Source organism: Bubalus bubalis, chromosome 18, assembly GCF_019923935.1.
Source record: "Bubalus bubalis isolate 160015118507 breed Murrah chromosome 18, NDDB_SH_1, whole genome shotgun sequence".
In the NCBI taxonomy this organism is placed as follows: domain Eukaryota; kingdom Metazoa; phylum Chordata; class Mammalia; order Artiodactyla; family Bovidae; genus Bubalus; species Bubalus bubalis.
In genome coordinates, this window is record NC_059174.1 from 45,825,358 (window position 1) to 45,844,811 (window position 19,454).

At 54.0% G+C, this 19,454-nt stretch overlaps 2 protein-coding genes across 2 annotated transcripts; one reads left to right on the plus strand and one right to left on the minus strand.

Annotated features, from left to right (window-relative positions):
• Nucleotides 1–294: 294 nt before the first annotated feature.
• Nucleotides 295–5,698, minus strand: SBSN (suprabasin). The gene is made up of 4 exons (XM_006068805.3): nt 4,005–5,698; nt 2,134–2,199; nt 1,972–2,016; nt 295–1,111 (listed from the first exon to the last, which is right to left on the minus strand). Exons 1-4 carry the CDS (start codon nt 5,595–5,597, stop codon nt 1,088–1,090), a joined length of 1,728 nt encoding a protein of 575 aa, XP_006068867.2. The 5' UTR covers nt 5,598–5,698; the 3' UTR covers nt 295–1,087.
• Nucleotides 5,699–10,445: 4,747 nt separating this feature from the next.
• On the plus strand, nt 10,446–19,324 carry GAPDHS (glyceraldehyde-3-phosphate dehydrogenase, spermatogenic). The gene is made up of 11 exons (XM_006068806.3): nt 10,446–10,580; nt 12,700–12,856; nt 13,878–13,974; nt 14,159–14,265; nt 16,402–16,492; nt 16,573–16,691; nt 17,059–17,140; nt 17,430–17,581; nt 17,743–17,905; nt 18,913–19,010; nt 19,101–19,324. The coding sequence occupies exons 1-11, from the start codon at nt 10,514–10,516 to the stop codon at nt 19,171–19,173; spliced, it is 1,206 nt and encodes a 401-aa protein (XP_006068868.1). The 5' UTR covers nt 10,446–10,513; the 3' UTR covers nt 19,174–19,324.
• The last annotated feature ends 130 nt before the right edge of the window (nt 19,325–19,454 follow it).

A 19,454-nucleotide genomic window follows, 5' to 3' on the forward strand; every position in this document is an offset into this window, starting at 1 on the left:
GAATCTGCCTGCCAATGCAGGGGATACAGGTTCGATCCCTGGTCCTTGAGAAGGTCCCACAAGCCGCAGAGCAGCCAAGCCCGTGCACCGCAACTACTGAGAAGGTGCCCTAGAGCCCGGGAGCCACAACTATTGAACCCATGAACTGCACCTCCGGAAGCTGGCACACCCTAGAGCCTGTGCTCCGCAACGAGAGAAGCCACCGCGATGAGAAGCCCACCCACCATGATGAGCGAGTAGCCCCCACTCTCCACAACAAGAGAGAGCCTGCTCGCAGCAACAAAGACCCAGCGCAACCAAAAATATTTTTTTTAATGTTAAAAAAAAATAAACAGCAAAAGACCTCTGGGTTTTCAGAATATCCTTTGTGGCTGTTTCTCTCTCCACTTGTGTGACTTTGGTTGTGTTTCTTAACTTGCCTGAACCTCCATGTGATTTTTTATAAAATGGGTCAATAGCAGTACCTCTTACCTAACTGGTCGATTGAGGGGATTCGGCGAGGTCATGCATGTAATGCCCGGGGTGCCTAGCATGCCTTAATTACACGATACACACGGGTTGCTATTGGTATTCCTTTGGGTCCACACCCCTGAAGGAGGATGCTAACTTTCTGGGCTCCACCAAGGTTCCTGCCATTTTCCCCCAGGTGCTCCTCCCCCCACTACTTGCCCAGAGGGGCTTTCCCTGCATGGATTTCCTGTCAGTGCCAAGCACAAACTTTGCACCAGTGAAGTATAACCTGTCCCTGTTACCACCCTCTTCCATCAGATCAGCCCAAAATCTCCAGCTCCACCCATCCTGTGCATCAGACTCCCGGCTCCTCCAGCAAAGCAGCAAGAGGAGGAAAGACAAGCCTCCTCCCATGGATCCCCCACTTAGGGAGCACAATGGACCATGATGTTGTGTAGTGTGTTGTATTTATTCACAAGTCTCAGTATTGCCCCCTAAGGGACTATAGAAATCCATCCTCCCCCTTCCCTTCCCCACGCCCCCCCAACCCCGCCCTGTGTGCCCCAGCTCCTTCAGGTCATTTCAGCGGATATGACAATAGGAATGTCAGTGTCTTCAACCAGGCCAGTTCATCAGCTTAGGGAATGATGCTGGTGACGCTCTGGAGGAGAGAAGGAGAGAGGGAGTGGATACAGAGTCCTGTGCCCTCACACCCCCTAGAGAGATGAGAGGGAGACTAGCTACTCCAGCCAGGAGTTGCTTCTGTTCCAGGGACTATCTTAAGGAAGGCGGCACCTAGACTCAGGAAGAACAGGGAGCCGGTCCACCCAGACACAGGTGGCAGGAGCCTCAGTAGAGACTGAGAAGCCTTGTCTGCTTTGCCTGAGAGGATCCTCCACCACCTCCAGAGCCCGGGAATAAACACGGGTGTGTCTCTGAGTTTCTGGCGTAGCCTTAGGGCTGTTCTACACCCTCACCCATTGGATCCAGTTTCAGGCCGCTGAATATACTGAGCATAGACGAGACCTAGGACTTCTCTTTGGGTCTAGAGGGAGGCCCAGGATCCCAGAGGAGCCTTTAGCCTGGTGGGGGGTGGGGGTGGGGAGGGACTTGCTGTCCACCAGGGACAGAGCTGGGGTTCCCACCACCCAGGATGTTGCCACAAGATAGCAGGAACAAAACAGCCGAGGGAGTCACAGTGAAGAGAGTGGGTGTGACAGGAGATGCCGAGGGGCGTAGTGACAGGCACACATGGGAAGGTTTCAGCAGCCCCTCCCTCCTTGGCTCCTAGATGCATAGGGACCCCTGGAGGTCTCTTCTGCTTGGATGGGAATAGAAAGAGCCCAAAAGGTGAGAGCAGGATGTGAAGGGCAGAGAGCGGGGAGGCAAGGCAGACCAGAGCTGGGAAACGGGTTGGCTGGTATCTGCAGAGCCTGAGTGTCTGTCCGCAGCACAGCTCTCAATGAACAGGTAATGGGAGAGGGTGTGAGAACATCTCCCAGAAACCACCTAGGCACTCACCTTCCACAGGACTGACAAGGCCATGAAGGGCTTGTTGACCGAAGCCTGAAATTCAAGGACAAGAGGGTCAGTCCCCAGCATCTGTCCCACCTACCACCCGAGGAAAGCCTCCGCTCCCCACACCACCACCCTCCGAGTCCATGCTGTGTGCTCGAGACTTACTCCAGATGTTAAGGTTGTGGTTACGGCCCCTCCGTGCTGGGTGGTGGATCCGCCTGGATGACCATCCTGTGGACGAAGCCCAGACTGTTGTTACAACCCCTCAGACCTTGAGGGTCTCCCAACTTCTTTTTTCCCAGTGGCCCATTTCCCCTAGGGTGACTGGGGCTAGGGTGGGAGGCATAAGCTCACTCGCCGACCTGCACTGTCCAGGAAGAAAACCCAAAGCCCACGTGGCTGGGGGAATTCCATGAGAGGAGAAGCCAGGAAACATGTCTGCCCTTGCTGGTCAGTCTTCCCTCAATTCCCTTTTGTTCTGCTTAATGAGACGTTCTTAGTCACTGAGAAGGGGCCTCACTAGAAAGGGAGCCCAGAGGAGCCACACAAATACCAAGACCATAGTTTAATCTCCGCCCTGACCTCTAACACACTCTTCTACACACACTTCAACCTGATCACTAGTTCGGGCTGATCCCCATCCTGAACCCTCCCCAGACTCTCAGCAGTGCCTCTGCCTCTGCACTGATGCTGCTAGCCTTGAATCCCCAAACCACCCACCCACTCTTGGGCTCTATTCAGTGAATCCTGGCACCTGACTCACAGCCCTCTCCCTTACCCTGCACACTTTCAACATAGTTCTTCTCTCCGCACCCACCCATCCCTGGCTCCGTGGCTGGCAGCTTTCGAGGCCTGGGCCAGTCTGCAAGCTGGTGTCCCAAGACTCCGCATGGAGAGTGGGGAGTGGGGAACTGGGGCAGGCAGGAGTCAGCCTTCTCTTGCTCCTCCTTGGTGCCCGTAATGCCGTGTGTGGTGCAGCTTGCCTCCCAGTATCTCTCCCCTCTATGTAAGTGGGGATCAGAAATCCCCCAGGAAGTCTCCCTGGTGATCCAGTGGTTAAGACTCTGAACTTCCAATGCAGGAGGTGGGACTTGGATCCCCGGTTGGGAACTAAGATCCCGTATGCCACATGGCTATGCTCTCTATGCTTAGTTGCTCCATCATGTCCGACTCTTTGCAACCCCATGGACTGTAGCCCACCAGGCTCCTCTGTCCATGGGAATTCTCCAGGCAAGAATACTGGAGTGGGTTGCCATGCCCTCCTCCAGGGGATCTTCCCAACCCAGGGATCGAACTCAGGTCTTTGGTCTTGCAGGCAAATTTTTTACCATCTGAGCCACCAGGGAAGCCCATGCTGCATGGCACAGAGAAAGAAAGAAACAAAGGAAGGAAGAAGGGAAGAAAGATCCTCTGGAAGGCCTCCTCTGACAGGGCAGTGTGGAGGAAGAGAAAAAAGCCTAACTTGCAATTCACCAAAGCTGTGTGCTAGCCATGTGACCTTGGCAAGTCCCTCAAACCTCGCTGAGCTTCGGGTTCCTTATCTGAGAATCAGGGAGTCAGCATCCTTACCCTGACTACCTCAGAGGCTTGCTATGAAAATTAAACAGAGTGGGCTTATCTCCCAAAGCTAGTCCTCAAGTTCATGCTGACGTTCTGGGTTTTCTCAACACTCATTCTCTTTGCTCCATAATAGATCTTGGCCTCAGTAACTGCTTCCTGTTCCCCAGGGGAGGCAGTGCTCCTCCCTACCGATTGCCTTAACTGGGAGGCCAGCTCCCTGGAGGTGGGGCTGGGGTCCTGTCCACACTCTCTGATACAGGGCTTTGCATATAAGATGGCTTAATCAGTCTGACCAGTTGGCCACCAGCTCCTTTGTAAGGGAGATGGAGAGTGGGAAGCCCAAGCTTCCCCCAAGCTTAGCTGCCCAAGCTTCTTTCACCAAATAATGGTGACGTGGGCTCCCCAAAATGTCCCAAGGGTTGAACCTCTCCCTCCCCAACACCCTTCTCCCCACTTCCCCACCCCTGTTCACCTACATTCAGCAGCTGGTTGGCTTCCTTGCCGGCTTGGTTGACCCCATTATGAACAGTCTGCTGCAACCTGTCCTCCTGCTTCCCGGCCTGGCCTGCAGCATGGTGGACACCTTGGCCAAGTTTCTCCGCTTCCTTTCCAGCCTGGCCAGCAGCGTGGTTGACCCCATGGCCCAATTTCTCTGCCTCCTTGCCGGCCTGGTTGACCCCATCATGGACCCCTTGAGCCACTTTACCCGCCTCCTTTCCGGCCTGTTCAGTAGCATGGTGGACTCCCTGCCCAAACTTCTCTGCCTCCTTCCCAGCCTGATTCACTCCATGTTGGACCCCCTGGACTATTTTTTCTCCCTCTTTCCCAGCCTGCCTGGCAGCATAATGAACATCCTTGCCAAACTTCTCTGCCTCCTTCCCAGCCTGATTCACTCCATGTTGGACCCCCTGGACTATTTTTTCTCCCTCTTTTCCAGCCTGCCCGGCAGCATGGTGGACTCCTTGACCAAACTTCTCTGCCTCATTCCCAAACTGCCCAGCACCATGGTGGACCCCCTGCCCAAACTTCTCTGCCTCCTTCCCAGCCTGATTCACTCCATGTTGGACCCCCTGGACTATTTTTTCTCCCTCTTTCCCAGCCTGCCCGGCAGCATAATGAACATCCTTGCCAAACTTCTCTGCCTCCTTCCCAGCCTGATTCACTCCATGATGGACCCCCTGGACTATTTTTTCTCCCTCTTTCCCAGCCTGCCCGGCGGCATGGTGGACTCCTTGACCAAACTTCTCTGCCTCATGCCCAAGCTGCCCAGCACCATGGTGGACCCCCTGCCCAAACTTCTCTGCCTCCTTCCCAGCCTGATTCACTCCATGATGAACCCCCTGGACTATTTTTTCTCCCTCTTTACCAGCCTGCCCAGCAGCATGGTGGACCCCCTGCCCAAACTTCTCTGCCTCATTCCCAAACTGCCCAGCAGCATGGTGGACCCCCTGCCCAAACTTCTCTGCCTCGTTCCCAAACTGTCCAGCAGCATGGTGGGCCCCCTGACCAAACTTCTCTGCCTCGTTCCCAAACTGCCCAGTGGCATGGTGGGCCCCCTGACCAAACTTCTCTGCCTCTTTCCCAGCCTGCCCAGTGGCATGGTGGGCCCCCTGGCCAAACCTCCCTACATCACTTCCCGCCTGGCTGACCCCATGATGGACCCCCTGAATCATTCTGTCTGCCTCCTTCCCGACCTGTCCGGCAGCGTGGTTGACCCCATGGGCAAGCTTCTCTGCTTCCTTTCCTGTATGTCCGACGCCATTGTTGATTCCATGGGCTACCTTGTCCAAGCCACGGTTGAGCCCCTGGACACCCTTCTCCAGCTCCTTGCCGGCCTGGTTCCCCATGCTGCTGAGTCCATTAAAAACTTTCTCCACTTCCCTTCCAGCTTGAGTGATTCCATTGTTGATGCCTTCCAAGGCCTTGCCCACTTCTCTCTCTGCACTGCTCAGCCCTCGGTTGATCCCTTCAATGACCTTCTCAATGGGATCATTGTTGGCCGCCCATCCAGGCAGAGCCCCCAGTAGCAGCAGGAGGGAGCAGGAGCTGAGCAAACTGGCAAGATGCATATTGTTGGGCAAGCGGGGAGGATGCAGAGAAGATCCAAGGAGGCAAAGCTTCTATTTATCCTCTGCCTCCTTTGCTCTTCTCCACCCCTCATGACTCAATTACCCTGTGAGGTGCTTAGTTCCCGGTCAGGGAGGTATTTCCCAGGGAGATCTGGGGTTGAGCAATGAGAAGAGGAGGAAGAGAGGGTGAGTCATGAATGGAGAAGACTCACACGGCATCTTTGCTCCTTGCCCAGCTCGCACCCTCCACCCCTGAGCCCATATGTCTGCCCTTTCAATCACCTGCTCTTTTCATTCCTCAGTCACTATCCAGGCTTCATCTCTCCCAACCCCATCTTCAGTCACCCTCCATCCCTAGGACCCTGGCTGGTTCTTCAGCATCTTCACTCCTCTCAGGGGATCTAAGAATCCAGCTTCCCCAGCAACAAGGGTCTGAAAAGATGGGGAGCAGGGGCCAGAAGCACCCCCCAGGGAGTGGAAGCAATCTTTAGACCTTGCTCTGATTGTTGTTGTTGACCCCCACCCCCGACACTTACTATGCTCCAGCCACACAGGTCTTCTCTCTGGTCCTCAAACACACCGAGCTCATTCCTGCCTCATGCCCTTGGCACTTGCTCTTCTCTCTGCCCAGAATGAAGAACTCAGATTTTCACAGGCTGGGTTCCTCCTCACTCTCTTCTTGCCTCAGATGTCACCTTCTCAAAACACCCTTCCCTGGCCCTCCCCCAGTTATACTCTGTAATGTCATCCTTTACTTTTTATAAGCTCTTACCACAATCCGAAATTATTTTTTATTGTCTGTCTCACCTATCAGATTGTACGCTTCCCAGGTGGCACAGTGGTAAAGAACCCGCCTGCCAACACAGGAGATCTCAGTTCGATCCCTGGGCTGGGAAGATCCCCTGGAGGAGGGCATGGCAACCCACTCACTGGATTCTTGCCTGCAGGATCCCCACAGACAGAGGATCCTGGGGTGCAACAGTCCATGGAATCACCAAGAGTCAGACATGACTGAGCACGAGCACACACACACACATCCCTATCAGTTTGTAGACTTCCAGAGGACCTTTATCTGTGTTGGTCATGCTATATCCTGAGCTTCGAGAACATTCAGTAAACATTTGTAGGTTGAACAATGGATGGCTTAGAAGATACCAGGGGATGAGAGTCCAGGCCTGAGCCTGGGTCTCAGAGCGTGATGAAGGGAAGTTTGTATGTGTCCCCAGAGCAGCATCAGGTCCCTTGGTGAGGGAAGATTTTGGAACCAGAAACACATTCTTGCCCTACCTCCCAGCCCTTGGGCAAGGGCAGAGGACTGATTGCCACTAGCTGGGACAGGACGTAGTGTCTCCTGAAAAGCCGGTTGAGGCAGCCATAGGGAGGAGCCGAAGACCCAGGGCAGCAGGAGCCAGTCAGCCAGAACCTGGGCTGGGGGCCAGGAGCTCATCCCTCCCTCCCTCCTTCCCCTGAGGCCTCCTAAGTCCTGACCTGAAGTCCCAAGTGTTGACATAATGGCAAGAGCTGGAGACAGAAACAGCTGAGAGTTTGGCCTCAGTGTGGATTGGGACATCAGAGCGAAGGGCAGGGAGTGGTGGTAGGTCTGTCCTTGGTGGGTCTGTAGAGCTGGTTTGGAGGGACTAGAAGGATGATGGCCAGTGGGTGGGTACAGTTGGGTGCCGGGGTGAAAGATATTTGGGTTTTGGTGCCAAGGGGAGAGCCTGGGAGAGGGGGTGAAGGTGGGTTTGCAGGTGGGCAGGCTAGGCACGAAGGAATGTGCTGGGTGTGAGCAGGTGGGGGCGGCGGAGTTACGCGTGTGGGTGCCCAGGTGTGGCGAGAATCTGCACGTGTTTTCAGGCTTTGCTCAACAAGGGTGACAAGATCCACTCCCCCTGGAGGACCCAGGGCTCCATCTCAGATCCAGGGATCCAGATCCAGAAAGCCAGGAGTTTCTGCCTTCTCTTCTCTAGGCTCTGCCCATAGACCATGATTAATTGTGCCACCTCTCCAAGCTTGAGCTTACCAAGTTGGTTTCACAGTCCAAGGATAAAGTCAAATCTCTGGGCAACCCCAGGTGTGGCTTTCCTGCCCTTGTCCCGCACCACAATGAGGGAGTTCCCCAGGCCAGGAGGTTGCTAGGTGGGGAAGGGTGAGCTTCAGAATCTTAATCTGCCCCGAGATTGAGAGGTGGGGTTTCTCCTTCAGAAATGTACTCCCTTTCTCTCCGCCCCGCCCCATCCTACCATCTTCTGTCAGTCTCCATCCTTCTCTTCAGTGCATAGTTCTCATTGTTGTTGTTCAGTCACTCAGTCATGTCCGACTCTTTGTGACCCCATGGACTGCAACACATCAGGCTTCCCTGTTCTTCACTATCTTTGCTCAAACTCATGTCCATTGAGTTGGTGATGCCATACAACCATCTCGTCCTCTGTCGCCCCCTTCTCCACCTGCCCTCAATCTTCCCCAGCATCAGGGTATTTTCCAATGAGTCAGCTCTTTGCATCAGGTGGCCAAAGTATTGGAGCTTCAGCTTCAGCATCAGTTTTTTCAATCAATATTCAGGGTTGATTTCCTTTAGGACTGACTGGTTTGATCTCCTTACTTCCCAAGGGACTCTCAAGAGTCTTCTCCAACACCACAGTTCAAAAGCATCAATTCTTCATGCTCAACCTTCTTTATGGTCCAACTCTCACATCCATACATGACTACTGGAAAAACCATTCATTCTCACTTGCACTATTTAACTCAGGACTTTGGCATCTATGTCCGTATATGAGATTAACCTGGAGTTGTCCTTTCTCCGCTGTTTCCTCGAGTGAGTAGTGGAGGTTTCAGGAGCTGAGCTGTCACAGCACCCCCACAGCACTCCCATGAAGTGTGCAATGTGGGTACACACAGTGTGCCTGCCACTCCATGGGGCCTCAGAGCCCAGGCCCTACCCGGAGTGCCTCAGCACAGGAGCTGCCACTAGGCTTCCCAGCTTCACTTAGGCTCTGCACTAGGTCCTGTAGAATGGCGAATATTTGTTCCCAGGGCCTCAGCACATCTTGCCCATAAAATCATTGGGATCTGAGTCACCCTTTGGGAGGACAGATCTTAACTCCTTGTTTCTTCTCTTGTTATTGGCCTCCACAGATTTGCCATTTCCTTTTTTTTTTTTTTTTTTTTTTTTTGGTGGCACTGGGTCTGTGTTGCTGGGCATGTGTTTTCTCTAGTTGCAGTGTGCAGGCTTCTCATTGCGGTGGCTTCTCTGGTTGTGGAGCTCAATATCCAGGGCTCGTGGGCTTCAGCAGTTACTGTGCACAGTAGTTGCGTTGCACGGGCTTAATTGTCCCAAGGCTTGTGGGATCTTCCCAGACCAGAGAAGTCCCGCCATTTCTTTTTGTACCAGTTTTGATCCCTCATATTTTCTAAGAACATTTTAACTGCATCTAGTTGTTCATATCTATTATTGTAAAGGCATACAAAATCGGTCCCTTTTCAGTCCTGGTTTTATTTGTGCACACTTCCTCCACCTAGACTATACATGTTAAATTTGGTACCCCCCAGCTCTGTTCTCTTTTTTGGTCTGGGTTTGTTGACATCTCCCCAACTGTTCACTCAACTTATTTTCAGTTTCACCTTTCTCATCCAAGCAGGAGGGCCTCACCCTTGCTCTGTCTCATGGCAGATGCTTAGCAAACTGAGTCCTTATGGAGGTTAGGGGAAGGAAGAGGTTATGTCATTCTGCCCTTTCTTGCTTCCACACCTCTCTCTGGGATGATGACTCCCTCCTGGCCCAAATCCCCCCGAAATCTTGGTCACAACTGTGTGTCAACTGGCCCTACAGGTGAAGGTGCCTGCCTGTGAGTCACAGATGAGCAGGCAAGCAAGCCCCCACACCCCATGCTTTGGGGGAAGGGAGCCATCGGTCCATGTGTTCTTCCCAGAATGTTTAATGAAAGCCTGCTTTGTGTCAGGCACAGGAGCTGGAGGACCAGTGATGAACAAAACAGAAAACAATGGGCCCAACAGGGAGACAATGAACAAGTAAAGGAGTAACTGCATCATGGGGAACTAAATACATGAAAAGCCATCAGGAAAAGAAGAGCATGTGCGAGAGGACAGGACTCAAGATTGGGCATCAGAAGAAACCTCAGGAGGTTACATTTATTCATTCATCCTGGAATTATTTTTTGAGCAAGCACCTTTTAAGTATCATTCTTCTAGTCAATGGGATATAAAAGTGACGAAGGCAGACAAGTCCTCTAATGGGCAGAGACAATTCGCAAGAAAAAAAAAAAAAGGATAAATAAAATGATCTTTATAGAGAGACATATGCCGGGAGGAAAAGAAAATTATAGAGTATAACCCTAGAGCAGTTTGGCACATTTTCATATGTAACCCAGGGTGGTAAGTCAAACAAAGATTCCTGGATGACAGGAGTAATTAATGGTCATGGCAGGTAGTGGCTGAGAAAGGAGAGAACTTTAGATGTGGAGTTAGGAGGAACTCTCTTAGAGTGTAGCACCTGAGGGAAACCAAGAGGCTGCCAAGGGAAGAACTTGAATGAATACCAGAACGAATGAATAAATACAGGACTTCCAGGCAAAAAGAAATAGCGAGGATAACTATCCAGAGGAGGGTCCAGAAGAGCATAGAGCCTGTGTGCCCAAGGAGAAGAAAGAACAGAGAAAGGGCTTTTAAGATCAGTGCAAAATGTTGGATTCCATTCGAGAGGCCAGGGGTGGTCTTGGAAGGGTGGTACATGGCCGCAGCCACGTGCCTCGACTGGGATTGGGCCTTCGCACAGGCTCCTCTGTGACGTCACAGGACGTCACGGAAAGAAGTTCCGGTCCCTCCAGCCCCGAGCCCCGTCAAGCAGTAACACCGCGGCGAGTGCCAGGGCGGCTAGCTGGGCCATGAAACCTTAGAAGGCCATGTCGAAACGCGACGTCATCCTCACCAATGTCACCGTTGTCCAGCTGCTGCGACAGCCGTGCCCTGGTGAGGGAGGTGGCGGAGCGACCCCCGGGAGGGAAGAAAGGGCGGTGGGTCCGAGCCCCTGCCGGCGGGGGGCGCCCTGGTAGCGTCCACCAGGAGCCGGACAGGCGGTGCGGGGTGAGGGACCACTTGCCGGTCGGGGCTCTTCCATCCGGAGCCGCTGCCCTCGCTCCCCACAGCCCCACCCTCCTCACCACCTGGTTTGCGGGCAAAGTGCGTTCTATGACGGTGGTGGAGGGAAAGGGGACCCCCGCCTCCAGGCTGGGCTTTGCGCCAATAGCGCCATGGAAGGGTAGAAACCGGCATGGGTGAAGGCAGGAGCCGGGTCTACGAGGCGGCACCCGGGATCTTCACCCCCTTCCCGCCCGCCCCCTTACCGACTGAGGGCTAGGCGGCCCGCAGCCTCCGCACCTCAGGGGGGTGGGCAGGGCCGCGGTGGGTGGGGCTTGGGCGGGGTTCCAGAGTCCTGGAGACCCTGGAACGAGCCTGTAGACCTTGAACCCCCCTCCCTGCTTATCACTCGCTCAGTGATCTCAGTCGTGGGTTTCCCCTCGGCAAAGTGGGTGTACAGCGCATACCTCACAGGATTCAGTGAGCTGATGCACGTGAAGAGCTCAGCACAGCATCTAGCCTTGGTGGCACCAGGAAATGGGAGCGTCATTGTAAATAATTGATAGCGCGCCCAGTACTGTGTTTCACCTACCGGGTGAGGCTTCATCACCGAAGCTGCCCCAGGCTCTTCCTTCCCAGCCCATGTACCCGATCCAGGAGCAGAGGGAAGAAGGCAAGCCTGGGGGAAGTTGCAAAAGGACCAGCTAGGGTTTCTCCTGAAAGGTCACAGAGCAGGCTCAGATCCCTACTCTTCACCATATGAAGAAATGCCCCTTTTCACGAGAGCAGAAACAGAACCCCCACGAATACAGACATTCTTAAGGTCACCAATAAACACTGACCAATAGTTTTATGAACTTGTAGCGGTACTGGAAACACACACAACCCAGCCTCAGGTCACAAGGTCTTTGGCAGACTGGAGAGATTAGAAGAGAGGTCAGCTGACCCCCAGCTCCTAATCCCACCCCCTGCAAAGTCCCTTTGATTCTGGTGCCAAACACAACTCCAACCTTCATCCTCCAGGCTCTCTCCAATCCCTTCCCTTCCCTTTCCTCACGAATACACTTAGTGTCAGACGTTCTCCCCTCTCTTAAAACCAGCACCGATTGTGCCTTGAGATCTCGCTGAGTCCTCACAGTAGCCCCCAGGTGAAGGGTCAGGTGTGACACCAGGAAACAGGCTAGTTTCATTACCTTGCTCAAGACAACTCAGCTGGCAGGTGGCTGAGCCAGGGCTGACATCCAGGCCTGACCCCCAGCTTGAAACCCTCTGCCAGCCAGGCTCCCTTGACTGCTGTCTCCACCAGGTCCCTCCTCCCCACATCAAACCCTCAAACTGTAGCTCAGACAACACAGCTTCAAGCATGTTTTAAACACAGTATGGATGTGGACATGTATGTTTGGAGAAGCAGAAGCTGATAGGGGTTTCCATTCACTTCATATGTTACAATGGACTTCTGTTTCCGAGGATAAGAATCACCTTGGAAACAGGATTCCTGGGGCTCAGTGCAGACCCGCTGAGTCAGATTTCCCTAGGAAGAGGTCTTCCCATGATCCTTACCAAAAGGATCCTTACAGTTTGGGGACCACTGGACTAGATCAATTATCAGATAAGTTTGGGAAACAATCTTCAAAATATTGTGTGTGGCATGTTTCCTAGACTCTCTTGTAAGCACTACTGTGTCACCTCATTTAATCCTTACAGCAATCCTCTGAAAGAAGTACCATTATCATCTCCATTTTACAGAGGAGGAACACAAGGCACAGAGACCATCACCCCAAGCAGTTGTTAAAAAATACACATCCACTGAGTTAGAATCCCCAGGGAAGAGGCCCTGGCACTGATATTTTAAAGCAAGCCCACCCCCTATCCTCTCTGTGGATTGGGTAGTTTGGGGAACACTGGGCTCGACAGAAGCCAGCAGCAGATCCTGAGTGGCAAAGATGGCTTGTTCTGCCGCAGTGATGGTACAGCTCATTAGCTCATTGTCCCTCTCGCCTGCTCCCAACAGTAACCAGAGCACCGCCCCCACCAGAGCCCAGGGTTGAAACACAGCGTGAGCCCCCGCCCCAGCCGGAGCCAATCAAGGAGGAAGTCCCACCACCTCCACCACCGCCACCCCCTCCTGCACCTAAGAAGGTTCGGGAGCTGATAGTTGGCATCAATGGGTGAGTCACCCCTGAGCGGTTCCCAAAGCTTTAGGGCCTACCCCTAAAGCTCTACCCCATTGGGCTTCCCTGGTGGTTCATCTGCCTGCAATACAGGAGACCTGGGTTTAATCCCAGGGTTGGGAAGATCCCGTGAAGAAGGAAATGGCAACCTATTCCAGTATTCTTGCCTGGGAAATCCCATGGACATAGACAGAGGAGCCTGGTGGGCTACAGTCCATGGGGCCACAGAGTCGGACATGACATAGCGACTAAACAACGACACTCTATTGCTAAAGGGGGCATTTCCTCATGTCTTACCAATGCTTTCATCCTGCCCGTCCTGGAGAAACACAGGGATAAAGTCAAGAGGGCTTCACCTTCAGAGAGCTCACATTTGGGTAGAAAGTCAATGATTACAGCACACGGCAGCTCAGTGGTGAACAGTGTGGAACTTGGGAGAAGAGTAAGACTGAAGAGGGCTATGTTAGCCAGGGACTCAAGGAAGGCCTCTGGGAAGTGACACTGGAGTCCGACCATGCTCTGAGTGACAATGGGGCAGCAAGCAATGGCTAAGGGGTGTAGAGGGCAGCTCAGTGTTCTAAGGACAGGCAGGAATTCAGCACAGCTGGTGGGGGGTGGCACAAGCAAGGGAGAAGAGGACGGAGGATGGTGGAAAGCCACACAGGGGCCTGAAGGACCATGATCAGGAGTTTGGATCTGGTTTTACTGATAGACGGGGATAGAGGTTTTCATTTTTCAGCTCGATAATCTGACCTGAGGTTCTACAGGATGCGTCCAGCTATGAAGTGAGGAATAGGGGTGAGGACAGAGGGGCAGAGAAACACATAAAGCGGTGGAAACGGGCGAGATCCTGTGAGCAAAATGACACCGGCCCGCACAGGGATGGGACCGTCTTCCCCAGACTGAGACATCCCACCCAGTCCCCGAGCAGGCCTCTTTTAGCCCCTCCCTCCCACCCCCCTCCTCTGCCTGCTGACTGGGGACTCTGAGGACAAACCCCCAACCTTCTCCCTGGCAGATTCGGACGCATCGGTCGTCTAGTGCTGCGTGCCTGCATGGAGAAGGGCATTAAGGTGGTAGCAGTGAATGACCCATTCATTGACCTGGAATATATGGTGAGCAGCAGACAAAAGGCAGGGTGGGAGACAGTGGGACCAGAGTGGCAAAGGGGTTCGGGGGACCTCTGTGGAAGGCTCCCAGCTGCCCTGTGGACCTCTCACGGGGGGTGGGGGGCCCTGGTCCCTAGAGATGCTCACTCCCCATCCACTCCAGGACTAGAAGTCCTTCTGTCTCCTGCAGGTGTACATGTTTAAGTATGACTCCACCCATGGTCGATACAAGGGGAACGTGGAACACAAGAATGGACAACTGGTCGTCGATAACAATGAGATCAGTGTCTTCCAGTGGTAAGGGCAGCTGTCTGATGCCAACCTGCAACATATTAATGTAGGGGTTGTAGAGGTGATTAGAAGGGGATTCCAGCCTCTCATGTAGGGTTCAATTTGTAATCCCCCAAACTGCATGTGCATATGCTTCCAGGTACTGGTTTGGAGAGGCAATCTTGGAGAAGCCCCTGACCCCTAGAATGGGGAAGCACTAATCTAGAAAGATGTCCCACTGTACTCAAAATACTTTTATTTAATACACATGTGTGTGTTTTCTCTGAGGCGTATCAGCTCAACCTGTCTAAAATTCAACTCTTGATTATCCTTCAACCCTTCAATCTATTTATCCCCCTGCCCAGGAAACGGCATCACCATCTAGCCAACTACTTCCATTCAGTACCTACACAGCAGCCACAGAAGCCTTCTTAAACAGCTGGACTGGTTACCCCCCATCCCCACTTAAATCCTCCAGTGGCTTTCCCATCACCCCACAAACAAAATCCCAGCTGCTGACGGGGTTCCCCACCAACTATGTGCCCCATGCCCCAGCCCCATGTCACCAAAGACACACTGGCGATCAACCTCTTGGAACCCTGCTCCAGCACCTCTTAGAACCCACTTCACCCAGTTCTCACTGATACAAACACTCGTCCTTCATCTAAAGATGTATTTGTGCTTTTTTAAATATTTATTTGGTTACCTTAGGTCTTGGTTGCAGCCCACGGGCTCAGTGGTTGCCATACGTGGGCTTAGTTGACCTGCTGCATGTGGGATCTTAGTTCCCCTACCTTAGGACTCAAACTCATGTCCCCTGCATTGCAAAGTGGATTCTTAACCACTGGACCACCAGGGAAGTCCCTTAAAGATAATGTTTAGAATCTAGTAAGTCAAAATCAGTAACAACTAGATGTTTACTAAGCTTCAAATACATTTTCAAAATACCCAAAAAAAAAAAAAAATTAAAATGTATAAAATGGGAATCAGTAAATCTACTTTATCTAAGGTAAATTAGCCACTGCTGGCCCTGTGGCTGCCTTCCATTTTTCACACATGCACACTTGCAAGCCCTCTCCAGCCGCAGGCAAGATCCACGGCCTTCCCAGCGCTCTTCCCAGCAGGTCCACTCTCAGCCAGGTCAGGTATGGGTGGAGGTGAGGACTGGAAAGTCAGAATGAGAGAAGCTGTCTGACCCCAATTTGAAGTCATGACAACAAAAACAATTCGATTCCAGCAGAGCAGTTGTTGCTCAGACACAGAGTCCTTTCCTTCCTGGGCCCGGGCACCATGATCCCTGTCCCCTAGGATACCCTCCCAGTGCTGTTCCGCCTGCACACAGCCACCCCATGTGTGCCCCGCCTTCTCTGGTGACTGCAGTCCTTTTTCTCCCTTCCCCACTGCTCTGCATCGCAGCACCATGGATGCCCTCTGGCATGTCTGCACAAGCAGTGTGACTTATGTGTGTCCTTTACCCTGCTCCCCCACTTCCTGTTGCATGACCCTGGGCAAGAGAATGAAGCTTGGTTTCCTCGTGTATCTGATGGGGATGCTGATCATACCCACCGCAGCCAGAGCGGGGAGAAGGGCCAGAGGTGTGCGGGGAGCACCAGGAAGGTCCTCCTCCCACAAGGCCTCATGCAGCGCTCCCGCAGGGAGGGCCCTGTCAGTCTGCAGTACCACTGTTGCTCTGGCACCTGTGGGCACAGGCCCTGGCCCCCTGGGTAGACTTAGTACTTCTTGAAGAACGAATGAATAGAATCCTCAAAACAGGTCCCTGGGCAGGAGGGCAGGGCCCATGACAACCTAGGGGAGGGGGCTGGCGTCTCCAGAGTCACTGACTCTGCCGCATGCCAGGTCCCCAACTGCTGCAGAGGAAATTTGTTGAAGGGCCCTTTCCCCAACTTGGAAGGCAGAAAAAGGGGAAGGGGGGGATAAGAGAAGAGCTGCTTGGGTCAGATGATGAAAAGGGGGACCTGCCAGATGACCACAGAGTGAGAACCATGCGTGGTGCCCAGGGAGACGAGGAAGCCACTCATTCCTGCCAGATGGCCTGGCAGGAAGGCCTCGGGTCAGCCTTGCTCAAATGGTGAAGGCCAGGGACTATGAAGGGGAGGCCAGGCAGCAGAGAGACTGACTGACGGCGCTGCCGCCCCTCCACAGCAAGCAACCCAAAGAAATCCCCTGGAAGTCTGTCGGGAGCCCCTTTGTGGTGGAGGCCACCGGTGTGTACCTGTCCTTAGAGGAAACTAAGGTAAGTTGGGAGGAGACACCCGGGGCTGCCTGGGTGGGGTGGCACTCGAAGTGCCTCGTGACTCTCTGCCTCTTCTCTAGGCCCACATCGAGGCAGGTGCCCAGCGTGTGGTCATCTGTGCGCCCTCTCCAGATGCACCCATGTTTGTCATGGGGGTGAACGAAAAGGAATATAACCCCAGCTCCATGAAAATCGTCAGGTAACGACGTATGGGCAGCAATATTCTGCAGGGTGTGCCTGAAGGACAAGCCTGGGGGTGGGGGGTGGGGGAGATAGGAATCCGTCTCACCCTCACCACTCCCCCTCGCCCCCTGGTGCTGTCTTCACTTCACTTCACTTCTCCTTCCCAAGGTCTTAGCAGCCCTCTTGTTCATGTTACTCTAAAGCCATCAGTTAGAAATGTTCTCAGAACATGCTTGGGGAGCTTCCACTCCCCACTGCTCCCTCATCCCCAGCCCAAGTTTTCAGCAAACCAAGTCTGTGTGCAAACCCTTAAGGTCAGGTAAGCGGGGAGGGGTGGCTCTGCAGCTCACCTCACAGTGCCCTGGCACTCCTGGCTGTTTCAGCAATGCATCCTGCACCACCAACTGCCTGGCCCCCCTCGCCAAGGTCATCCATGAACGATTTGGGATTCTGGAAGGGCTGATGGTAAGCTGGGGAAAGGGGGTGGGGCAGGAGACACAGCTGGGAACCTGTACCTCTTCCTCCCGTACTCGCTTCGTGTGTGGAGTTAACAGGGAGAGGCTGGATTTCTGGGAGGGGAGAAGCCCACCAGTGGTGACATCCTTTGAACTCTGGATCCTGCCTGCATGTGCTCCTCCTGTGGATGGGTGGTTGTGGCCCTGCCAACCTCCACACTTGGACCACTAACCTTGGGCCTGGGAAGAAGAAGCCTAGGAGCCGGGAAGGCCTCACCTTGGCCCTCTTCCTCCCCAAGACCACAGTCCATTCCTACACGGCCACCCAGAAGACAGTGGATGGGCCGTCGAAGAAAGCCTGGCGAGACGGACGGGGCGCCCACCAGAACATCATCCCAGCCTCCACGGGGGCTGCCAAGGCCGTGGGCAAAGTCATCCCAGACCTCAAAGGGTATGAGAGCACGAGGCTGCAACTGGGGCAGGGGCCCATCCCAGGAAGACTGGACTGGCCCCCAACCCTGGAGGTGTCCAGTGTGGGGAAAGCAGAGACAAGGGGGAATGGTGGCGAGGCCCCTGGGTTCTGACTCCTGCCCCTGCTGTGGGATTCTTCAGGAAGCTGACAGGAATGGCATTCCGAGTGCCAACCCCAGACGTGTCTGTGGTGGACCTGACCTGCCGCCTGGCCCAGCCTACCCCATACTCAGCCATCAAGGACGCCATCAAAGCAGCAGCCAAGGGGCCCATGGCTGGCATCCTTGCCTATACGGAAGATGAGGTAGGAGCTGAGAAGGGACCCTGGGAAGAGCCCTCTGGGGAGGGAGCATGGTTTTCCATTCGCCAAGGAGTTGTTTGCAGCGTATTAAGATAGGACGTGCAGGGCTGGGAAGGTCAGCTCTCCCCACCAAATCAGGTCTCTGTACTCGCTCCCCTTTGGTCTGGACTGCTTTTCCCTCAAGTAGCCACATAGTGTGCCCTCACCTTCTCCAAGTCACTACTTAAACCTCTTACCTCTTTTTGTGGCCCTTGTCCTTACCTGAAATGTCATTTCATGGTCACTGTTGGCTCCGCTAGCATGAACACTCCAAGACAGTAGTGACCTTGGGACTCCTTTTTCACTTCCAGCCATCTTCCAGGGCCTGGCATACAGGAGGTGTTCAACACATGCTTAGTGAACAAGACAAGGATTCCCATTTTTCATCACTTGCTTTGGGCCGGCCACAGCCCATGGCCTTCCCTGTGAGGAATGGGTATCACCTCCCTCTGCTCCATCAGTCCACTTTGGTGCTGTCTCCCTGCTTTAGCTCCTTCAAGTCCACCCTCCCAAAGCTGCCGGGATCTCTTAAAGAAATCAGATCACATCATCCTCAAAGCTGGAAACCTTCCTGTAGCCTTCCACCGTGCTAGGATCAAACCCCCAAGGGCCCTCCTGCTCCAGTTCCTTCCACCTCAGACCCTACTGAGGGGTGGAACTGACCAGATCCTCCTAGTCGTCCAGAGCCAGGCTCACCACCTTCCCTCAAGGGCCTCTAGCGACTCATCCCCCTTGCAGGATTCCCAGGAAGAGATGTCGGTTGGTGCAGCATCAAAGGCTGTTTGCAGTCTGTATCCTTTAGCCTGGCCCCTATGAGGCCCCTATGCAATGCCCCCATGAGTCTCCCTCATGCCCTGTCCCCAGAACCTGGACAGAGTGGGGCTCCATCAAATACTGTGCGCCCAAGAGACTGAGCTCCTGAAGGTCCCTCTTCTGCGACCCACGCTTATCTTTGAAATTCTGATGTTCAGGTCGTGTCCACGGACTTCCTTAGCGATACCCACTCGTCTATCTTCGATGCTAAGGCCGGCATCGCGCTCAACGACAACTTCGTGAAGCTCATTTCCTGGTAAAGGGGGAAGGTGTCAGAGACCGTGGTGGGCAGAGTGGGAGTGGCCGGAAAGGATCCCCTGAACCCCCTCCATCCCTCCCTCCCCAGGTACGACAATGAATATGGCTACAGTAACCGAGTGGTGGACCTCGTCCGCTACATGTTCAGCAGAGACAAGTGAAGCAGGCTGACCCACCTCTGCTTCCCAGTGCTCCCGGGCCGGAACCTGTTTCTCCTATCCCCGTCCTCGGCCCCCCGGGGAAAGGTGGGTGTCCCCGCGCGAGGGGCCTGTGCCGCTGGGCCAGTGGTAAAATAAAAACCCAGAGTGTTCACAGCTGCGCGCCATGTCTCTGCGCCGGTCACGACGGGGTCGGGTCCGAGATCCAGAGCCGCGCCGCACGCGCTCGCTCGATTCGGGCGACCGGACCCCGAGAGCCGCTTCCGAAAGGCCGGGACGGCGCG